This window comes from Spathaspora passalidarum, assembly GCF_000223485.1.
Source record: "Spathaspora passalidarum NRRL Y-27907 unplaced genomic scaffold SPAPAscaffold_6, whole genome shotgun sequence".
Taxonomy (NCBI): domain Eukaryota; kingdom Fungi; phylum Ascomycota; class Pichiomycetes; order Serinales; family Debaryomycetaceae; genus Spathaspora; species Spathaspora passalidarum.
In genome coordinates, this window is record NW_006767430.1 from 175,762 (window position 1) to 191,665 (window position 15,904).

At 39.0% G+C, this 15,904-nt stretch overlaps 9 protein-coding genes across 9 annotated transcripts; 5 read left to right on the forward strand and 4 right to left on the reverse strand. All coding sequences in view use genetic code 12, as the record gives it.

The window, feature by feature from the left end:
- Positions 1-372: 372 nt before the first annotated feature.
- Positions 373-2,624, forward strand: ZCF21 (Zcf21p; the record flags this gene model as incomplete). The annotated part of the gene is made up of 1 exon (XM_007376690.1): positions 373-2,624. One exon carries the CDS (start codon positions 451-453, stop codon positions 1,957-1,959), a length of 1,509 nt encoding a protein of 502 aa, XP_007376752.1.
- SPAPADRAFT_142498 (uncharacterized protein) lies at positions 2,003-2,602 on the reverse strand (the record flags this gene model as incomplete). Its single annotated transcript, XM_007376691.1, has 1 exon — positions 2,003-2,602. One exon carries the CDS (start codon positions 2,600-2,602, stop codon positions 2,003-2,005), a length of 600 nt encoding a protein of 199 aa, XP_007376753.1.
- A 107-nt stretch (positions 2,625-2,731) lies between the features above and the next one.
- SPAPADRAFT_142520 (uncharacterized protein) lies at positions 2,732-5,404 on the reverse strand (the record flags this gene model as incomplete). Its single annotated transcript, XM_007376692.1, has 1 exon — positions 2,732-5,404. The coding sequence occupies one exon, from the start codon at positions 5,402-5,404 to the stop codon at positions 2,732-2,734; it is 2,673 nt and encodes an 890-aa protein (XP_007376754.1).
- A 1,445-nt stretch (positions 5,405-6,849) lies between these two features.
- Positions 6,850-8,847, reverse strand: MLH1 (mismatch repair ATPase; the record flags this gene model as incomplete). Its single annotated transcript, XM_007376693.1, has 1 exon — positions 6,850-8,847. One exon carries the CDS (start codon positions 8,845-8,847, stop codon positions 6,850-6,852), a length of 1,998 nt encoding a protein of 665 aa, XP_007376755.1.
- Positions 8,848-8,942: 95 nt separating this feature from the next.
- SPAPADRAFT_155883 (Smc5-Smc6 complex subunit) lies at positions 8,943-11,379 on the forward strand (the record flags this gene model as incomplete). The annotated part of the gene is made up of 1 exon (XM_007376694.1): positions 8,943-11,379. One exon carries the CDS (start codon positions 8,993-8,995, stop codon positions 9,965-9,967), a length of 975 nt encoding a protein of 324 aa, XP_007376756.1.
- Positions 9,427-11,369, reverse strand: SPAPADRAFT_62582 (putative N(6)-L-threonylcarbamoyladenine synthase; the record flags this gene model as incomplete). The annotated part of the gene is made up of 1 exon (XM_007376695.1): positions 9,427-11,369. One exon carries the CDS (start codon positions 11,352-11,354, stop codon positions 10,059-10,061), a length of 1,296 nt encoding a protein of 431 aa, XP_007376757.1.
- A 579-nt stretch (positions 11,380-11,958) lies between the features above and the next one.
- On the forward strand, positions 11,959-13,254 carry SPAPADRAFT_62583 (uncharacterized protein; the record flags this gene model as incomplete). The annotated part of the gene is made up of 1 exon (XM_007376696.1): positions 11,959-13,254. A coding segment is annotated over one exon (913 nt), but the record flags the coding sequence as incomplete, so codon positions are not given.
- A 215-nt stretch (positions 13,255-13,469) lies between these two features.
- Positions 13,470-14,342, forward strand: SPS20 (Sps20p; the record flags this gene model as incomplete). The annotated part of the gene is made up of 1 exon (XM_007376697.1): positions 13,470-14,342. One exon carries the CDS (start codon positions 13,470-13,472, stop codon positions 14,340-14,342), a length of 873 nt encoding a protein of 290 aa, XP_007376759.1.
- A 125-nt stretch (positions 14,343-14,467) lies between these two features.
- On the forward strand, positions 14,468-15,874 carry SPAPADRAFT_62586 (caspase family protein; the record flags this gene model as incomplete). Its single annotated transcript, XM_007376698.1, has 1 exon — positions 14,468-15,874. One exon carries the CDS (start codon positions 14,487-14,489, stop codon positions 15,807-15,809), a length of 1,323 nt encoding a protein of 440 aa, XP_007376760.1.
- Between the last annotated feature and the right edge of the window lie 30 nt (positions 15,875-15,904).

Sequence of the window (15,904 nt, forward strand, 5' to 3'; positions counted from 1 at the left end):
CTAGACTCTATTTCAGCTTTTTTTTAGGAATTTAGTGAGTTAGTTACAGGATAATAATGAATATGACACATAGTATATTTAGACTCTTTTTGTAACATGTTTAAATCTACAACTAGCGTATCTAATATCACACGTTGTAATTCAAAAATAAGGGGGATTACTCCCTACGAACAAATGAAAATCCAGTCATTAAAATAAAAAAAATAAAATAAACAATCAATACGAAAAAAAGGTACCATCGGACAGGTTTTTTTTTGTGTCTATGAATTTCCCTTTTCAGATTGAAGCCTTTTTTTAAAAAAAGAGAAGAAAATTAATTAAAAAAAAAAAAACTTAACAAGAAACTCAAAAGAAAGAACCCTTTTTTTTCTTGCAAGGACGAACTACATTTTCTTTGGAAGTGATACTACAAGAGAATAAAGCAAGACTATATACTAGTGTACTATTATGATGGACGTTTATCATAAAGCATTAAGAAATCCAAACCCACCAAAGAAATCAGAAGCGAAGCCAAAACCGAAATTGCCAATACCTGATATTCAACAACAAACACAACAACAACAACAACAATTATCAGAAATATATTCCGCGCAACATTCAGCATATACTACGAGACCACCACCTATACTAATGGAATCCACAGAAAAGCCACCAACATCATCATCTGAACCAAAAGAGCTCTCCTCAAGTTCTAGTTCTAGAAAGAAGAAAAATTCACGTAGAAAACATAGAAATTCACATTTAGGATGTGGCACATGTAAGAGAAGGAGAATCAAGTGTGATGAAACATTACCCGCGTGTTTAAATTGTTTAAAGGGGAAGTTACATTGTGCTTATTTGAATTTGGATTCCAATGCCAGAAATGCCTTACGGATGGCACAATATAATCAGAATATGAGGCAGGAGAAATTGTCAGATGCAGCATTTAAAAAGGAAGAAGCAACTGCGGTAGCTGCTGCAAATGCAACTGCCAATACTGTAAATGCTCAGGGTATACCCACCATAATACACGCACCACCACAACATGTACAATTAGTTCAACCATATGCACCAGGACAACCAACCACAAACCTAAGCCCGCAATATGTAACCCAAGCAATTCATCAACCCATGACAACAGGAGCAGCGCCAGGTGCAACTCCACTAGCAACTACCGCAACTACAGTACCGGCACCAACTGTTGTTCAATCCCCATATGGTCCGTTAGTGGCAGTATTGACAAACACAGGATCGGTTGTATATGCACCTACTTCAACCTTACTGCAGCCATTACAAATTTTAACTACTTTACCAACAGCAAATCCTTTAGAACAAGGAATGATGCAAATACAACAGGTGCAGCAGAATCAAGTCCAACAACAAATACAACAGCAGCAGCAACAACAAGCCCAACAACAACAACAACAACAAATCCAGCAACAGCAGATACAACAACAGCAATTACAACAACAGCAGCAGCAACAACAACAACAAATACAACAACAGCAACATCAACCACAACAGACAATACAACAACCACAACAAATATCACCATCCGTACAGCAACAAGTACAACAAGCTATACAGCCACCACAACCACAACAACCTTCCTCAATTCCAATAACATCTTCAGCAGCATCGGTTGCAGTTAAAGCATCACAGTCCATTCCGATTAAATCAGATGAAATTTCTTTGCCACCAATAACAAATACCACTAACATGTCCGCCACTTCCAGCAGTGAATTTAAATTGCCTCCTGTTAAAAGCACTTCATATTCTGATGTTAAACTGTTGTCCTCGTCTTCATCACCTAATAAATCACCAATATTGCCCAGCTTATCACAACAGTTTGGTGAAGCAAGTGTTCATAAGAAGGAGGAAAACACAGTTGTATTACCAAGTATTTCTACATTACAGAAAGCCAGTGGGACTACTCCACCTGAAGAAGAAAAGGTGTCAATCTCAAAATTAATTTCTTAATTTGTGTATTTATAAGTATATATTAATAGATGAACGATGTAACTTAGGTGGAACCAGCGGTGGTAGCAGCAGCAGCTGCTGCTGCATCTTTCTTTTTCTTCTTCTTGTCGTCAATTTGTTCGACCTTGATGTCGTTCAATCCTTGATCTTGTAAAAGCTTTTCAATGTATTCCTTGGCTTCATCAGATACATCACCTTGAATCAAAATTTCTTCAGTTTTGTCGGCGTTTTTAGTAACGGAAGCACCAGTTGCAAACTTAGATGCAAATGTCTTTGCCAACTTCTTACTATCTAAGTTGAACACTTCCAATCCAGAAATTGAAATTATATGTTTTCGCTTATTACGTTCAATTCTCTTAATGACAATCTTGGAATTCAACATCTTTTGCAATTCTCTTTCCTGTTTCAATTCTTGTTTATGTTGGGCCTTGGCAAGATCATTATTTAACTTTTCTTGCTTTTCAAGGGAAAGTGTCGACGTTTGATTGGTGATGTCTTCGGTATAAATCTTCTCATAGAGATCATGATGGTTGGTGTCTAACCATGATTGACATCTGGCTCTACTGACTCCAAATTCACAATATTCAGGTGGCCATGAACATATACCGCAATATACGATTGATTTAGGTGCAAGTTCTGTCATTATGTGTCTGTCTGGTTTCCTTAGACAATGTGAACGCAACTATTGAAATTTTTTTGAAGACTTTTTTTTGCACAATGTCTGTCGGAGGGAAAGCTTGAGTGTATAAACATCCATACATACATATATTATCTAACTATCACAACTAAACAGTCTAACAGGTCTAATATCTTCCAACTCTACACACTTCCATAATGATTTATCCAACATGATTTTATCGTCAATGATTTCATAGATCTTGGATAAATAGTACCAAACCTCAGAGCTATTACTTCCGCATGGCCAAGACAAGGTGAAATTTTCCAATAAATTCTTCATTCTTATTATCCCCCCATTCAAATCCTTATCAGATATAAATAACGAGTTGTCCGTGATATCGTCAATAAATATAAGTTTAGCCATACCCAACAAAGTCCAACCAAGATCTTGCTTATTATACTTGTCCACTTGTTCCAACGATCTTTCAAATTCTTGCAATGCAAGGAATTTCCTAGTCTTGGAAGTGAGGTATCCCAATGCAGTAAACGTTTTGATGTTAGGTTTGTAAATTGCTTCTGCTTCAACAATGCATTGTTCGGCCTCATCCAACATCCCGGCACGAATAAAGACACGACTGGTCCATAACCAAAGACCTTGTAAAAGCTTGCGGTCCTTGATATTATCGCTCTTTCTACTGGTTGACACCACACTCAGTCTGGTTTGAGTTCTTCCAATTTTAGAAAGTCGCTTTAATTTGTTAACAGTTTGGGCCTTCACCACGTTAGATGCAGTTGTTAACGGATCCAAGATTGGCAGTCTCAGTTTGGTAACATCCTTGTGGGGTAAATTGGAAGGATCAATGAAACTAGGACGGTGGGACCATCTAGCTGAACTTCCAAATTGTCGGGCTGAATCTCGTTGCTGTCTTGCTGGTGTGTCAAATTCAACGTCGAATAACTCATGATACAATATAAACACTTCGTTCAAGTATTCCATCATATAATTCAAACCGTAAATCGACTCCAAAACAGCTAATTGCGTAAGCTTCAATTCAAGAATCTCGGTCTTTTCGATAAACGAAAGTTTTATGTCCTTTTCCTGGTGTTTCATAATGAACAATCCAGCAATGTTCAATGCCTTATTAATGAAATCTTCCAGGTCTCGTAATTTGGTGGTATCAGGCTTGGACGTGTCGGGATTATCAATTTCAGATGATGTCAATAACAACACTAGCAAGTTCCATGTTTTGAATGATTCCGGGTATTTCTTAAGGATGAACTTGCACAATTTCAATGCTGATTTGTTTGCTTGTGAATTTGCAAGTGCGAGAGCATAGCTGTGCAAATAAAGAATGTTACCGGTTGAATTGATAATCAAACTGTTCTTGTAGTTCTTCAACACTTTGGTCACGTTTTGCTTCATGGTAGTTTCATCGACCGAGTCATACATACACACGAATGAATAGTAATATCCGATAGAATACCAAGCTTTTGCGATCAATTCAATCAATTGAGAATTGTCTGTCTGTAAAATATTTGGATTATATTTCCGGTATAAAAACGACAAATCATTTTCCGTATCAGACTCATCGTATGTCAAATCAATAAACTCTTGCAACTTGTTTAAATAAAACAATAATTTGTCAGTAAACACCTTGAGGTCAGCCTCCACCATTGAATCAGGGGTATGTTTGAACTTCTGTTCATTCTTGAATGATTTTATTGGATTAAAGTGGATGATGCATGTGCTGAAGGTATCAATGATCGACAATATGTCGTCGATGTGTCCTGACAACTGCTCCTCGGTAGCCAAGTACTCAATATATGTTTTGAACGCCACAAATGCTTCATCATACTCGTTCAAATCGATTAAGGTGTAGATTAAATTAGACAATACCACTTTGCTCTGGTAGGTCTTGCTTGTAGCATCAATAAGATATCTCTTTGACACAGTAGGTTTGACAATGGCAAGATTAAAAGGAACATAACTTAATGACTCGTACAAGTTGTTGATAAAATTATTGATGGTCAGATCATTACTGTTCATAGCATTAGGAAAGATTACCAGTCTTTTGATATTAGCTTCAATTTGGCTTACAAGAAACGTTGTATATTCCAATTTAAATTGGCTATCGGCCATGTCAATATTTTCTGGTCGAATCAAGAAATTACAAAATTGAATGGTTGATATTTCATTGGTAAAAAACGACAATCGTTTAACTTGGTCAAATGTGATTGACTGACTTATTGATTCGGCTAACTTCAAATCAAGGAGTTCTAACCAGTGGTTGGCAATTACTTGTGATTTCGTGAACGGTTTGCTGAAGTGGGACAAGTATTCCAACCAAATGGCAAACCCGTTCTCATGGACCAATCCCAACAACATATGGTACTTGCAGTGTAAATATTCTACAAGTTCGATTTGGTTCTTGGTCATACTTGTCAAATTGGCTTCGTTGATGCTATAAGGAACTGATATCGAATTCAACACGTCGGTCATGAAGTCAACTTGTCCCGTCAAATAGTACAAGTGTGCCAACAACACGACATAATATAACAACTCCTCAAATGACTTTTCGGTATTCTCGTAATTCAAAGTGATGGAATTTGTATATTGGATCAACTGGTTGATTTTTTGTTTCAGTTCGGGAATGAACAAGTCATTGTTGTGATGTTCTTCTTTGATAATCAACTGTTTCTGATAATCGATAAATATCATTTGTTGAAAGAAATCCTGGGACTCCTGAAACTCAAGAACATTCTTGGGAAAACATCCAAACGCTAATGTTCGGATGTACTTTTCGTTGATTGAATTATCAATAATCATCCTTGTTGTCGTCGATGTCAACTGGTTTAAACCAAAGGGAGATCTGGGATTAATGTTGATTCAGATTTATTTTTGTCTGACTGTCGTTTTTTTTTCACGCATGAGAGTATTCTGTTTTTTTTTTTTTTGTCGTCGAGGAATTACCCGTTTGAGGCAATGTCTTCATGTTGGTTACTGTATCAACAATAAACTTTACTAAACAAAGTAAAAAGGTACGAAGTTTAATTGGGTTGGATATTATCAGGCTATGTCTGTTCTTAAAGGGTGTAATCACTTGTTTCACTTGAAAATGTCAAGATTGATACTTCTTGAACAGTTATCCACTTGGTAGCTATTGTTTGGGTAAAAGCTGCAAAAAAATAAAAAAAAATAAAAAAAAAAACAATCACATGTTTACCAATAACCAGTAGATTTAAATTACTCGTCTAGACATTGTCACTTTCAATGCTACCAGGTGCCAAATCAAGGAATAAACAGCTATTATCAGTGCAAGTGACTGGTTGTTGAATCGTACACCCGTTTATTCATCTGATAAGGTGATACAAATATAGGTAATTACTGTAAATTCTTTACACCATTTGTTTCATTCTTATGAAATTCCTATGCAATGGTTATTCCATCCTCCCTAATTGCAAAACATCTCGCTAAATGCAATTGTTCTTGTTGTCATTGGATTGTCACAAATACCTTGCGAGCTCTGAATAGCGCCACACAGGTTTCTAGAAGCACACGCTACTGTTCTAACTATATACTAGAGATGGGACACACACTATTATTTCAGTTATAGGCACATTTCAAAAGACTCGTTCGGCAAAAAAACCAACCATGCTCCGATATTGTTTTATCTATAACAAATATAGAATAATAAGCTATACAGAATGTATAACCAACTATATCATTCAATTAGAATATGCCAATCACTTGGAATATACCAATTAATTTCAATTTCTAATCATTACAAGACCCAAAAAAAAGGAAGGCAAACATCGCAGCTACTAGTTGATTCCTATCAATCGGTTTGATCCAGTTTCAAAAAAACATTATGTCATTCCTATCCCTGTGTTCACTTGGGAACTAATCCAACTATGTTGAATTATTCAAGAAATTTCCCCTGAACCATACAACATTTAACTCACTTGTGATAGGCTTTGTATGATTCATCCTTGAAGCAAAGAGCGTTGGATAATTGGATTGCCCCATATGGTGGGACCAATCATGGTTGGGGGGTCCAACAATCTCAAATAGGATAGAGTACTTTGCTGTGTCATCATTCAGATAGCTGTTGATGTTAGCATGACTGAACAACAAGCGGTGACTATAAAGAAATGATTGCGTAAAGTTTGGTTGTTAATTTCTAGGATGTTCTTCATTTGGATTTGCTATGACTGGCTGCAAAATTTTACTACACAGAAATACAATAATACATATACCTGTTGCAACATATATTAACACCTCTCAAAAACTTTATACAACCCGGGCAAATCAGCGATTTGAATCACGCCTTGTAGTAAACTTTTAGGGGACAAGAACTGTCTTTTGATTTCCGGAAACAAAATGCTTTCAAACTGAATTTCTAATTTCTTGCGTTCATTTTCTTCTGATGTAGGTTCAGGCAAGTGCAACAAGGCAATTTGTCGAAGTATCATCTGCAAACACAGCTTTTCATCTTCATAATTCACCTTTGTTCCTAATCTATACAAGAAATATGGTAGTTTGTTATAATCGGGTTGAATGCCTTGCATAATCATGGGGATCGTAGTTAACTCGTTATCTTCTATTATTATTTGGCAATACTCAGCAAACATATCTTTCATACTGACAATTTTCTCAATCACTTCTTCCATAGGCTGCAAATCTTGTTTTATATCATATAATGGTTGCAATATTTCAGTCAATGATATAGGCTCGTCAAATTTGATTTCGCCAAAGTTGCAAAAATTATCTAGGCAAATTTGATAATAAAATTCAAGAAGCAATGCAGCATAATCACACATATACAACGTAACATCATATTGAAAACAGCATAATCGTTTAACTGGATCAATTATTCCTACATATACTGCATTATTGAAGATATTAGTTAATGGCTTATGGATGTTCTCGGTTAACTCTTGTTTCAATTCGGATATTGACTCTAAATTGACTTGGACTCTTTGTCTCTGTGAACTGGTTTCACTACTACTACTACCAAAGCTGTTGGTTAATTGGGTTGATGAAATCATGTTGGAGTCCGCTTTTATTGGTGTTATGTTATCCTGCAGTATGTATGCCGTCAATTTAGTTTGTCTTCCATCACTTCGATTCAATTTATTCTCTTGTCTATACTTTTTAGGCGGCTCTGGTTCTTCATTCTCTTGATACTTTCTTTTAGTAATGATTGTTTGAGATTTGAACTTTCTGGAACTATCGACACTAGATAAAACCAGATGGATATTATTAACAATAATTTCAATGATCTCATCTTCATTTAAGAACCTGACTTCTCGTTTAGTAGGATGAATATTGACATCAAGGTTCTCAGGAGTGATTTCTAAACTTATATAGAAGAATGGATGGGAATCTTTTGGTAAGAAGAATTGGAATACAGAATTTATGGCTCGTTTCAAAGGTTCACAAGTGACCAACCTGTGATTTATGAATATTACTGGTTGGATCTTCTTTTTATTGTTGTAGTTGGAATTAGTAATCATCCCTGAACATTTATTCAATCCAAGCTCAGGATACTCTGTGTCAACTTCAAGCAATTCATTAGCAATGGCTGATCCATAAACGGTTCTAATTCTCTCTTTCAAAGGCAAGTTGGGCCTAGTGTTCAACTGTTGAATGGGGTCGCCGTATTTCTTACAACAAAATCCAACGTCACCACAATGTATAGCATACCTTCCAATAATATCAAGTATCTTGCCATATTCGTCATTTTTGGATTTCAAGCCACGTAATCTAGAGGGAATATTGTAAAACAAATCTTCAACGATGATTTGCGTGCCTACTTTACCAGCAATAGGTTTTGGTTGTCCTTCACCTTTGAAATTGGAATTGCATAGCTTCCCATTCATGTAATATGCCTTGTATGCCACACTCGACTCTTTGGTCTTGGTGATGACGGACAATCTCGATATGTGGGAGATACTTGCTAATGCTTCGCCCCGGAATCCGTAAGTTGCTATCGAGCTCAAGTCGTCAAACTTGACTAGCTTAGAAGTGGCGAATCGTTCACATAGCAACGGGAGATCTTCGAGGTTGATTCCTGTTCCGTTGTCTGTGATTTGTAGAAGTTTGAGTCCGCCTTCCTTGACTAGGATTTCTATGTGGGTGGACTGAGCATCGATTGAGTTCTCAAGCATTTCCTTGAGAGCATTAGCTGGCTGGATGATGATTTCTCCTGCAGCGATCTTATTGACTACTGATACATCTAGCTTCTGGATTCGACGTGGTTCCTCCATGGTGTGTTCCCTTGGTTGATCAAGTCAGACGCGTTAAGTACAAAAATTTACATAGTAAAAAAAAAAATATGAGTATCAAAACAGAACCCATTTGCAACACTTTTCCTAAACTACTACACCCACCTGTAACACTATATAATCAATTATGGATGCCAGTCGTAAGCGGAAACTCAGTCGCCAGGACCATTTCAACAACTATGAGAAGCTTCGACAACGTATGAAAACCCAACTCAGCTCTGCCCTGAAGGGACAGGCCCTGTCCACTATCCTAAATGACATAGATGAACTCACTCGATTGTATGGAGCTATCCAGAATGATCGATTGAGATTGGATACCAAGATCCAATTGGAGGATTCTGAGGTGTTTAGGGAAGCATCGGATGTCGCTGCGATCAATGCTAGGAATATCCGGCTTGGGGACCTTGGGATTTCTGTTAATGAAGAGGACTTTATGAATAGTTTGAAAGAATTTGCTGGAAGATCAGTACAAGAAGGTAATTATGAGGAAGACGAGGAAGAGCCTGATGAGTATAGTTTCAATAAGACAAATTGGCTTAAATTAGGGGTGTTGTACCATCAAGTTAGTAAGAAGCCTATCCTGATTGATTTCCTAAATGGGCCATTGGCAACTGAAAGAAGGAGGCCAGTGGTTCGAACACGAAATCAGGATGATACAAAGTCTGCACATTTAACAACTGCATCCAATGTCAATGCAGAAGATATCACCATCAATGAAGAGCACAACACGGCATACATGGTAAGAATGGTTTATCAAACATATCTAGAAAAAGGTGTTCCTGATGAAGGCATGAATTTCTTTAAATTTTTCATTGATCCTGAGTCTTTTGGTCAATCGGTGGAAAATTTGTTCTATACCAGTTTTCTTATCAAGGATGGCAGGCTAAAGTTGTATCAACAAGATGGAATACCGTATATACAGAGAGTAACTCAACAGGAAATGGAGCAGGAAGATAAAGCAGTGACACATCATCATATTGCCCGGTTTAATTATCAAGCGTGGGAGTTCTATATTGAAAAATATGAAATAGAACTGTCGTTTTTAGGACATCGTGATGAAGCTCCTGAAGATGAAATACCCGACGATGAATTAGACGTATAGACAGATGTTGTTGTTAGAACGTTCCCGTTCTATACACACGAGTTTCTCCTCCTATGAATATGTGCAAGTTCTATTAGGATATATATACAAGTTAAAATTTACGTACATTATTATATTCATCATCACTCATTTCAATCCAACCATCAACATCCAAAATCTTATCCATGGGCCATCTAATAATAGGCATTATTTCAAGACTTGATTTTAATTTCAATTGTTCAAACAAGTTTATACCGGCATTACCAATCATAATAGCGTTATCTGTACATAAGGACAAATCGGGGAAATGGAAAGTCATGGATGGAACGTCCAAATGATCCAACTTTAATTCAGTTTCTAATTTCTTTCGTAATCGTTTATTACTGGCGACACCACCAGAACAGATGAAATGCTTCACACCGACAAGTTTCCCATCTGCTCTTGGACCAGTGCCGTGAATCTTGAATGCCATGTTGATTCTGTTTATCATATGGTCGAAAATGCGTTCTTGGATCATATAGGCCAACATTCGTTTCGTCTTGGGGTCGTATTGTTCGCCTTCGTCTACTTTCCCTTTATAGTATGCTTTGTATTGTTGTACTGAACTCAAGAATTGGGCAAATTGAAAATACATATCATCTTTACTAAATGCGCCGCTGAACGGGATAGTTAATTTGAAATTATAGTCATTGGCCTTTCTTGTGGACATATCCATGCGTTCAAACTCGTCGATCTCCTCCTGTGGTATGGCATCGACGAACTTCTCCAACTCCTTGCCGAGCATGTTTCCGTGCATGCCTAGTTCTCGCGCACACTTGTCGAGAGAATCACCCACGGCGATTCCGCTCACATCGAGGATGATTTCGTGGTCGGTTAGTGATTTCAGAAGGATCACCATGGTGTGACCCCCGCTGCATAGTAAACTCAAGAATGGATATTCTGGAGGTCCGATGTCGGGCTGTTCGGTCTTTGGGAGTTGTGCTGTGAGTAAATGACCAAGCATGTGGTGCACCCCGACTAGTGGGACGTCCCATGCAACAGATAGTCCCTTGGCGAACTGGATACTGGAACTTAAAGAGCCAACCATGCCGGGACCTCGAGTGACACAAATCAAATCAGGAGGGTTGGTACTGCTTATGTTGTGTTTGGCACATAGGTCCTTAGCGAGTGAAGCCACATTAGTGTGATGGAAGTTTATGGCGGCTGTGGGGACGATCCCACCCACATCTGCTGAGTCTAGAGTTTTCTTGAATTGGTCTATTACTAGCGGTGGTTTGTCTGGGTGATATTTGTCGAGAAGAGCAACACAGGAGTCATCGCATGATGATTCTATGGCTAGGACTTTATACGACCGGATATGTTGTAGGGATCTCGGGCTTTTTCTTATTATGTTTCTGCAAATCATCATATCATAGTAGGGTGTGAGATGTGAATAGTAAAAGATCAAGATGAGAGATATTTAGGGCAAGAAAAAAATTTCAGTGGGGCAGAAGACCGAAGGATATGAGACGAGCTAGACAGGCCAGATTAGACTAGACAAGACTAGATTGGCTTAGACTAGGGATAGCTGTTACAATGAACGACAATCAACAAGTAGGTGTGTGATTGCTGGAGATATATACTGGAGTAGTTTAGAAATGATAATAGAGATGTAGAGGTAATGTTGCAACCGTTGGTAAACTGCATACAAGCACCCTCGGGAGCAGGCTCGGTCATTTTCTTTAAATCCGTAAAAATCAGTTTGGTGAAAAATTTTGTCAAATCGAATTGGGCCAAAAAAAAAAAAAAAAGAGCCACCCGTAGCCATCGGAAGAACTGACAACAAACCCCGGGATAGCCAAAACATACCCACAAATTACACAGCAACTTCGTTTTCACTTCAATTAGACTTTGTTAGTCGAATTATCTACTGGTTGTGATCGTTCGTTGTGTTAGTTTACTCAGGCAGTCGGAGATTATCAGAAGCCGTTTCCGACTTTTAACACCGTTTCTTTTTTTTTCGTTAGTTTTTTTTTTTTGTTTTTTTGCCATTTGGATTTCGTAAAAACAACTTACAGCCCTGTTGGCGTTGGTGTTTATGACAATCCATACCTAGCAACTTATACATATACACATATAGACGGGAGGTCAGCACACTTCCCCCCGCATTCTTACATTGACTACATTCATTTCATGACATGTCACAAATATTCACATCTTCCACAATACCGTTGAGTTTTGATCCTCATGAACCTCATCATCCAACAATAACCACAGCGCCACCACGAAAAGAACCTCCCAGTGAACCCCAATCGCAATACTCGCCTATCTTGCACTGTATGTTGGCTGGTGGGTTTGGAGGGATGGTTGGAGACACATCTATGCATTCGCTTGACACCGTCAAGACCAGACAACAGGGGTTCCCCTTCAATAAGAAGTACAAGAATATGATCCCGGCTTATAGAACTATACTCAAAGAGGAAGGGTTTTTCCGCGGATTGTACGGTGGGTATACGCCAGCAATTCTTGGCTCGTTGCCTTCTACAGCAGCTTTTTTCGGTACGTATGAATACACCAAACGTCAAATGATTCACACGTTGCATATGAACGAAACCGTGTCGTATTTCATCGCCGGTGTGCTTGGGGATTTGGCCTCGAGTGTGTTTTACGTTCCTTCCGAAGTGTTGAAAACAAGGTTACAATTGCAAGGGAAATACAACAATCCGTTCACTAAAGAATGCGGATACAATTATCGAGGATTAGGCAATGCCATATCCACCATTGCCAAAACTGAAGGTGTCAAGACATTTGCATTTGGGTATAAGGAAACGTTATTCAGAGATTTGCCCTTTAGTGCCTTGCAATTTGCATTTTATGAGAAATTCCGCCAATGGGCAATCTACTACAACACATCCAATGACTTACCTATACCCTTGGAGTTAGCCACCGGTGCCGCTGCGGGTGGGTTGGCCGGTACGTTAACTACCCCCTTGGATGTCATCAAGACCCGTATTCAAACCGCGACCAACGTCGCAGACTTGTCCGAGTCAATCTCGGCCAAACCAAGCAGTAACCCACTCATACGGTTATTAAACAAAAACACCACTTTGAAAGCACTTGTGTCGATATACAAACATGAGGGTATATTGGGTCCGTTCTCGGGGGTTGGACCAAGATTCATATGGACAGGTATACAAAGTTCGATTATGCTTTTATTGTACCAATTGTCGTTGAAACAATTGGATGTGTATATGGGTGATGATGCGTTTTCTGCATAAACATATAGATCTGTACATAATACAAACTAATAGAGAAATGAACCATCTTGCAACTATCTGTAAATTTCATTTAAATTTTGTTTGCAACATTTGCTTGAATTTCATTGAGATTTTTTTGCAATTAATTTTCATGTGCATATTAACCAAGACCTCGGTGCGATTGTGGGATTTTTTTTTATTCAACCCCACAAATTCAGGTCCTTATATAACCAAGTAAATTCCCAACAAAATTCGGACAATTCTCTTTTCTTCACCAACTAACTATCATGGGAAACACATTAGATCAATCATACGTCACTAGATCGGCCTGGAAGCCGGACATTTTCAAAGGAAAAGTCGTCTTTGTCACCGGTGGTGCCGGTAGCATTTGTCGAGTTCAAACTGAAGCAATGGTTCTCTTGGGGGCCAATGCTACAATTATCGGAAGAAACGTGGCAAAAACTGAAACTACTGCTAAAGAAATCGAAAGCTTACGTCCAGGAGCTAAAGTTATCGGTTTGGGTAACGTTGATGTCCGTGATGTCAACAGTTTGAAAAAGGCGGTTGATCACACCGTGGAACAATTAGGGAAAATTGATTATGTGATTGCTGGTGCTGCGGGAAATTTCTTGTGTGACTTTAACCACTTGTCTAGCAATGCGTTCAAATCTGTTATTTCCATTGACTTGCTTGGTTCTTTCAACACCGTCAAGGCATGTTTTGAACAATTGAGAAAGAACAAGGGAGCCATTATTTTTGTTAGTGCAACCTTGCATTACTATGGTGTGCCATTCCAATCTCACGTTGGTGCTGCGAAAGCTGGTATTGATGCTTTGAGCAATGCCCTTGCAGTTGAATTTGGTCCCTTGGGTATAAGATCTAACTGTATTGCCCCAGGTGCGATCGATGGTACTGAAGGTATGGCTAGATTAGCGCCACCTTCGGCGACTCCATTTGTTAATAAGATTCCATTACAGAGAATGGGGACTACTGAAGACATTGCCGACAATACTGTGTATTTGTTTTCGCCTGCTGCTAGTTACATTACTGGTACAATTTCTGTAGTAGATGGTGCCTGGTGGCATATTGGAGGAGTTATGGGTGATTTGTACCCATCTATTGTCGAACAAGCCAACAACGATCCAGAGACAAAGTTGTAGATTGTTTAGTATAGCTTAATGCAGACAGTAACAGATTTAGAAAAAAATAAAAAAAATAAAAAAAAAAAATAAAAATAAAATAAAATCCGTACATGAAATTTATACTTTTACAACACTCTTCCCTTCAGTCCTTCGCTATAGACAATGTTCCCTGGTTCAGGTCATCACTCTTATAACAACTACGGGCCACCACCCAACCAATACAGTTACCCTCCTCCACAGGGTGCTCCGCCTCAAGGATACTATGCCCCTCCTCAGGGCCCACCTCCTCAGGGCTACTATGCTCCTCCACAAGGCGCGCCACCTCAACAATCCAACTACCAACGCCCACCAGGACCTCCACCAAGCGATTCGTATCAACGTCCACCAGGCCCTCCACCAAGTAATTCGTACCAACGTCCCCCAGGCCCTCCACCATCCAACTCCTACTCTCGTCCAGAAGGTCCACCACCAGGTGACTACGGCAGACAGCCATATCAACCCCCACAAGACTCCTCGTTCCAGCGACCACCAACAGCACCACAAAGTTTTGGCCAAAATACCGATTTCACATTTCAGTATTCCAACTGTAGCGGAAGAAAGAAGGCGCTTTTGGTCGGGGTAAACTATTTCGGCTCCCGTCAGGAATTGAAAGGATGCATCAATGACGTCAAGAACATGAGTAAGTTCTTGGTGGACAGATGGGGATACAAGTGGGAAGACATTGTCATTCTCACAGATGACCAACGAGAAATGGCCCGTGTCCCCACCAAGGCCAACATTATCCGTGCCATGCAATGGCTAGTCAAGGACGCTAGACCCAATGACTCGCTTGTGTTTCATTACTCGGGCCATGGTGGTGTTACTGAGGATCAAGACGGCGATGAAGAGAGCGGCATGGATGATGTGATATACCCTGTGGATTTCGAGCAAGCGGGACATATAGTTGACGACGACATGCATGCCATCATGGTTAGACCCTTGCCTGCTGGTTGTAGATTGACTGCGTTGTATGACTCTTGTCATTCCGGTACCGCATTGGATTTGCCTTATGTTTACTCGACCAAAGGTGTTGTGAAGGAACCTAATTTGTTGAAGGATGCTGGTTCTGGTGCCTTGAATGCAATTTTGCAGTATGAATCAGGAAACTTATTTGGGGCAATTTCTTCCATTTCCAATGTCGTCAAGAAGGTTTCCAGACTGGGTAATACCGATTCTGAGCAAATTAAGAAGATGAAGGCATCCCCAGCTGATGTTATTTCCATTTCCGGCTGTAAGGATGATCAAACTTCAGCTGATGCGAGAGAAAATGGTACTGCTACTGGTGCTATGTCGTGGTCATTTATTACTGTTTTGACCAAGTATCCTAACCAGTCATATTTGTCCTTGTTGAACAATATGAGAACTTTATTGAGTGAAAAGTACTCGCAAAAGCCACAATTGAGTTCATCCCATCCACAGGACATGAATATTCAGTTTATTATGTAGATTTATAACCTCGTTTAGCGTTGGAGATTCATGACGTAAATTCAATGTCGCGACATTCCCAAATCAATAACAAAAAAAAAAAAGTAACACGAATC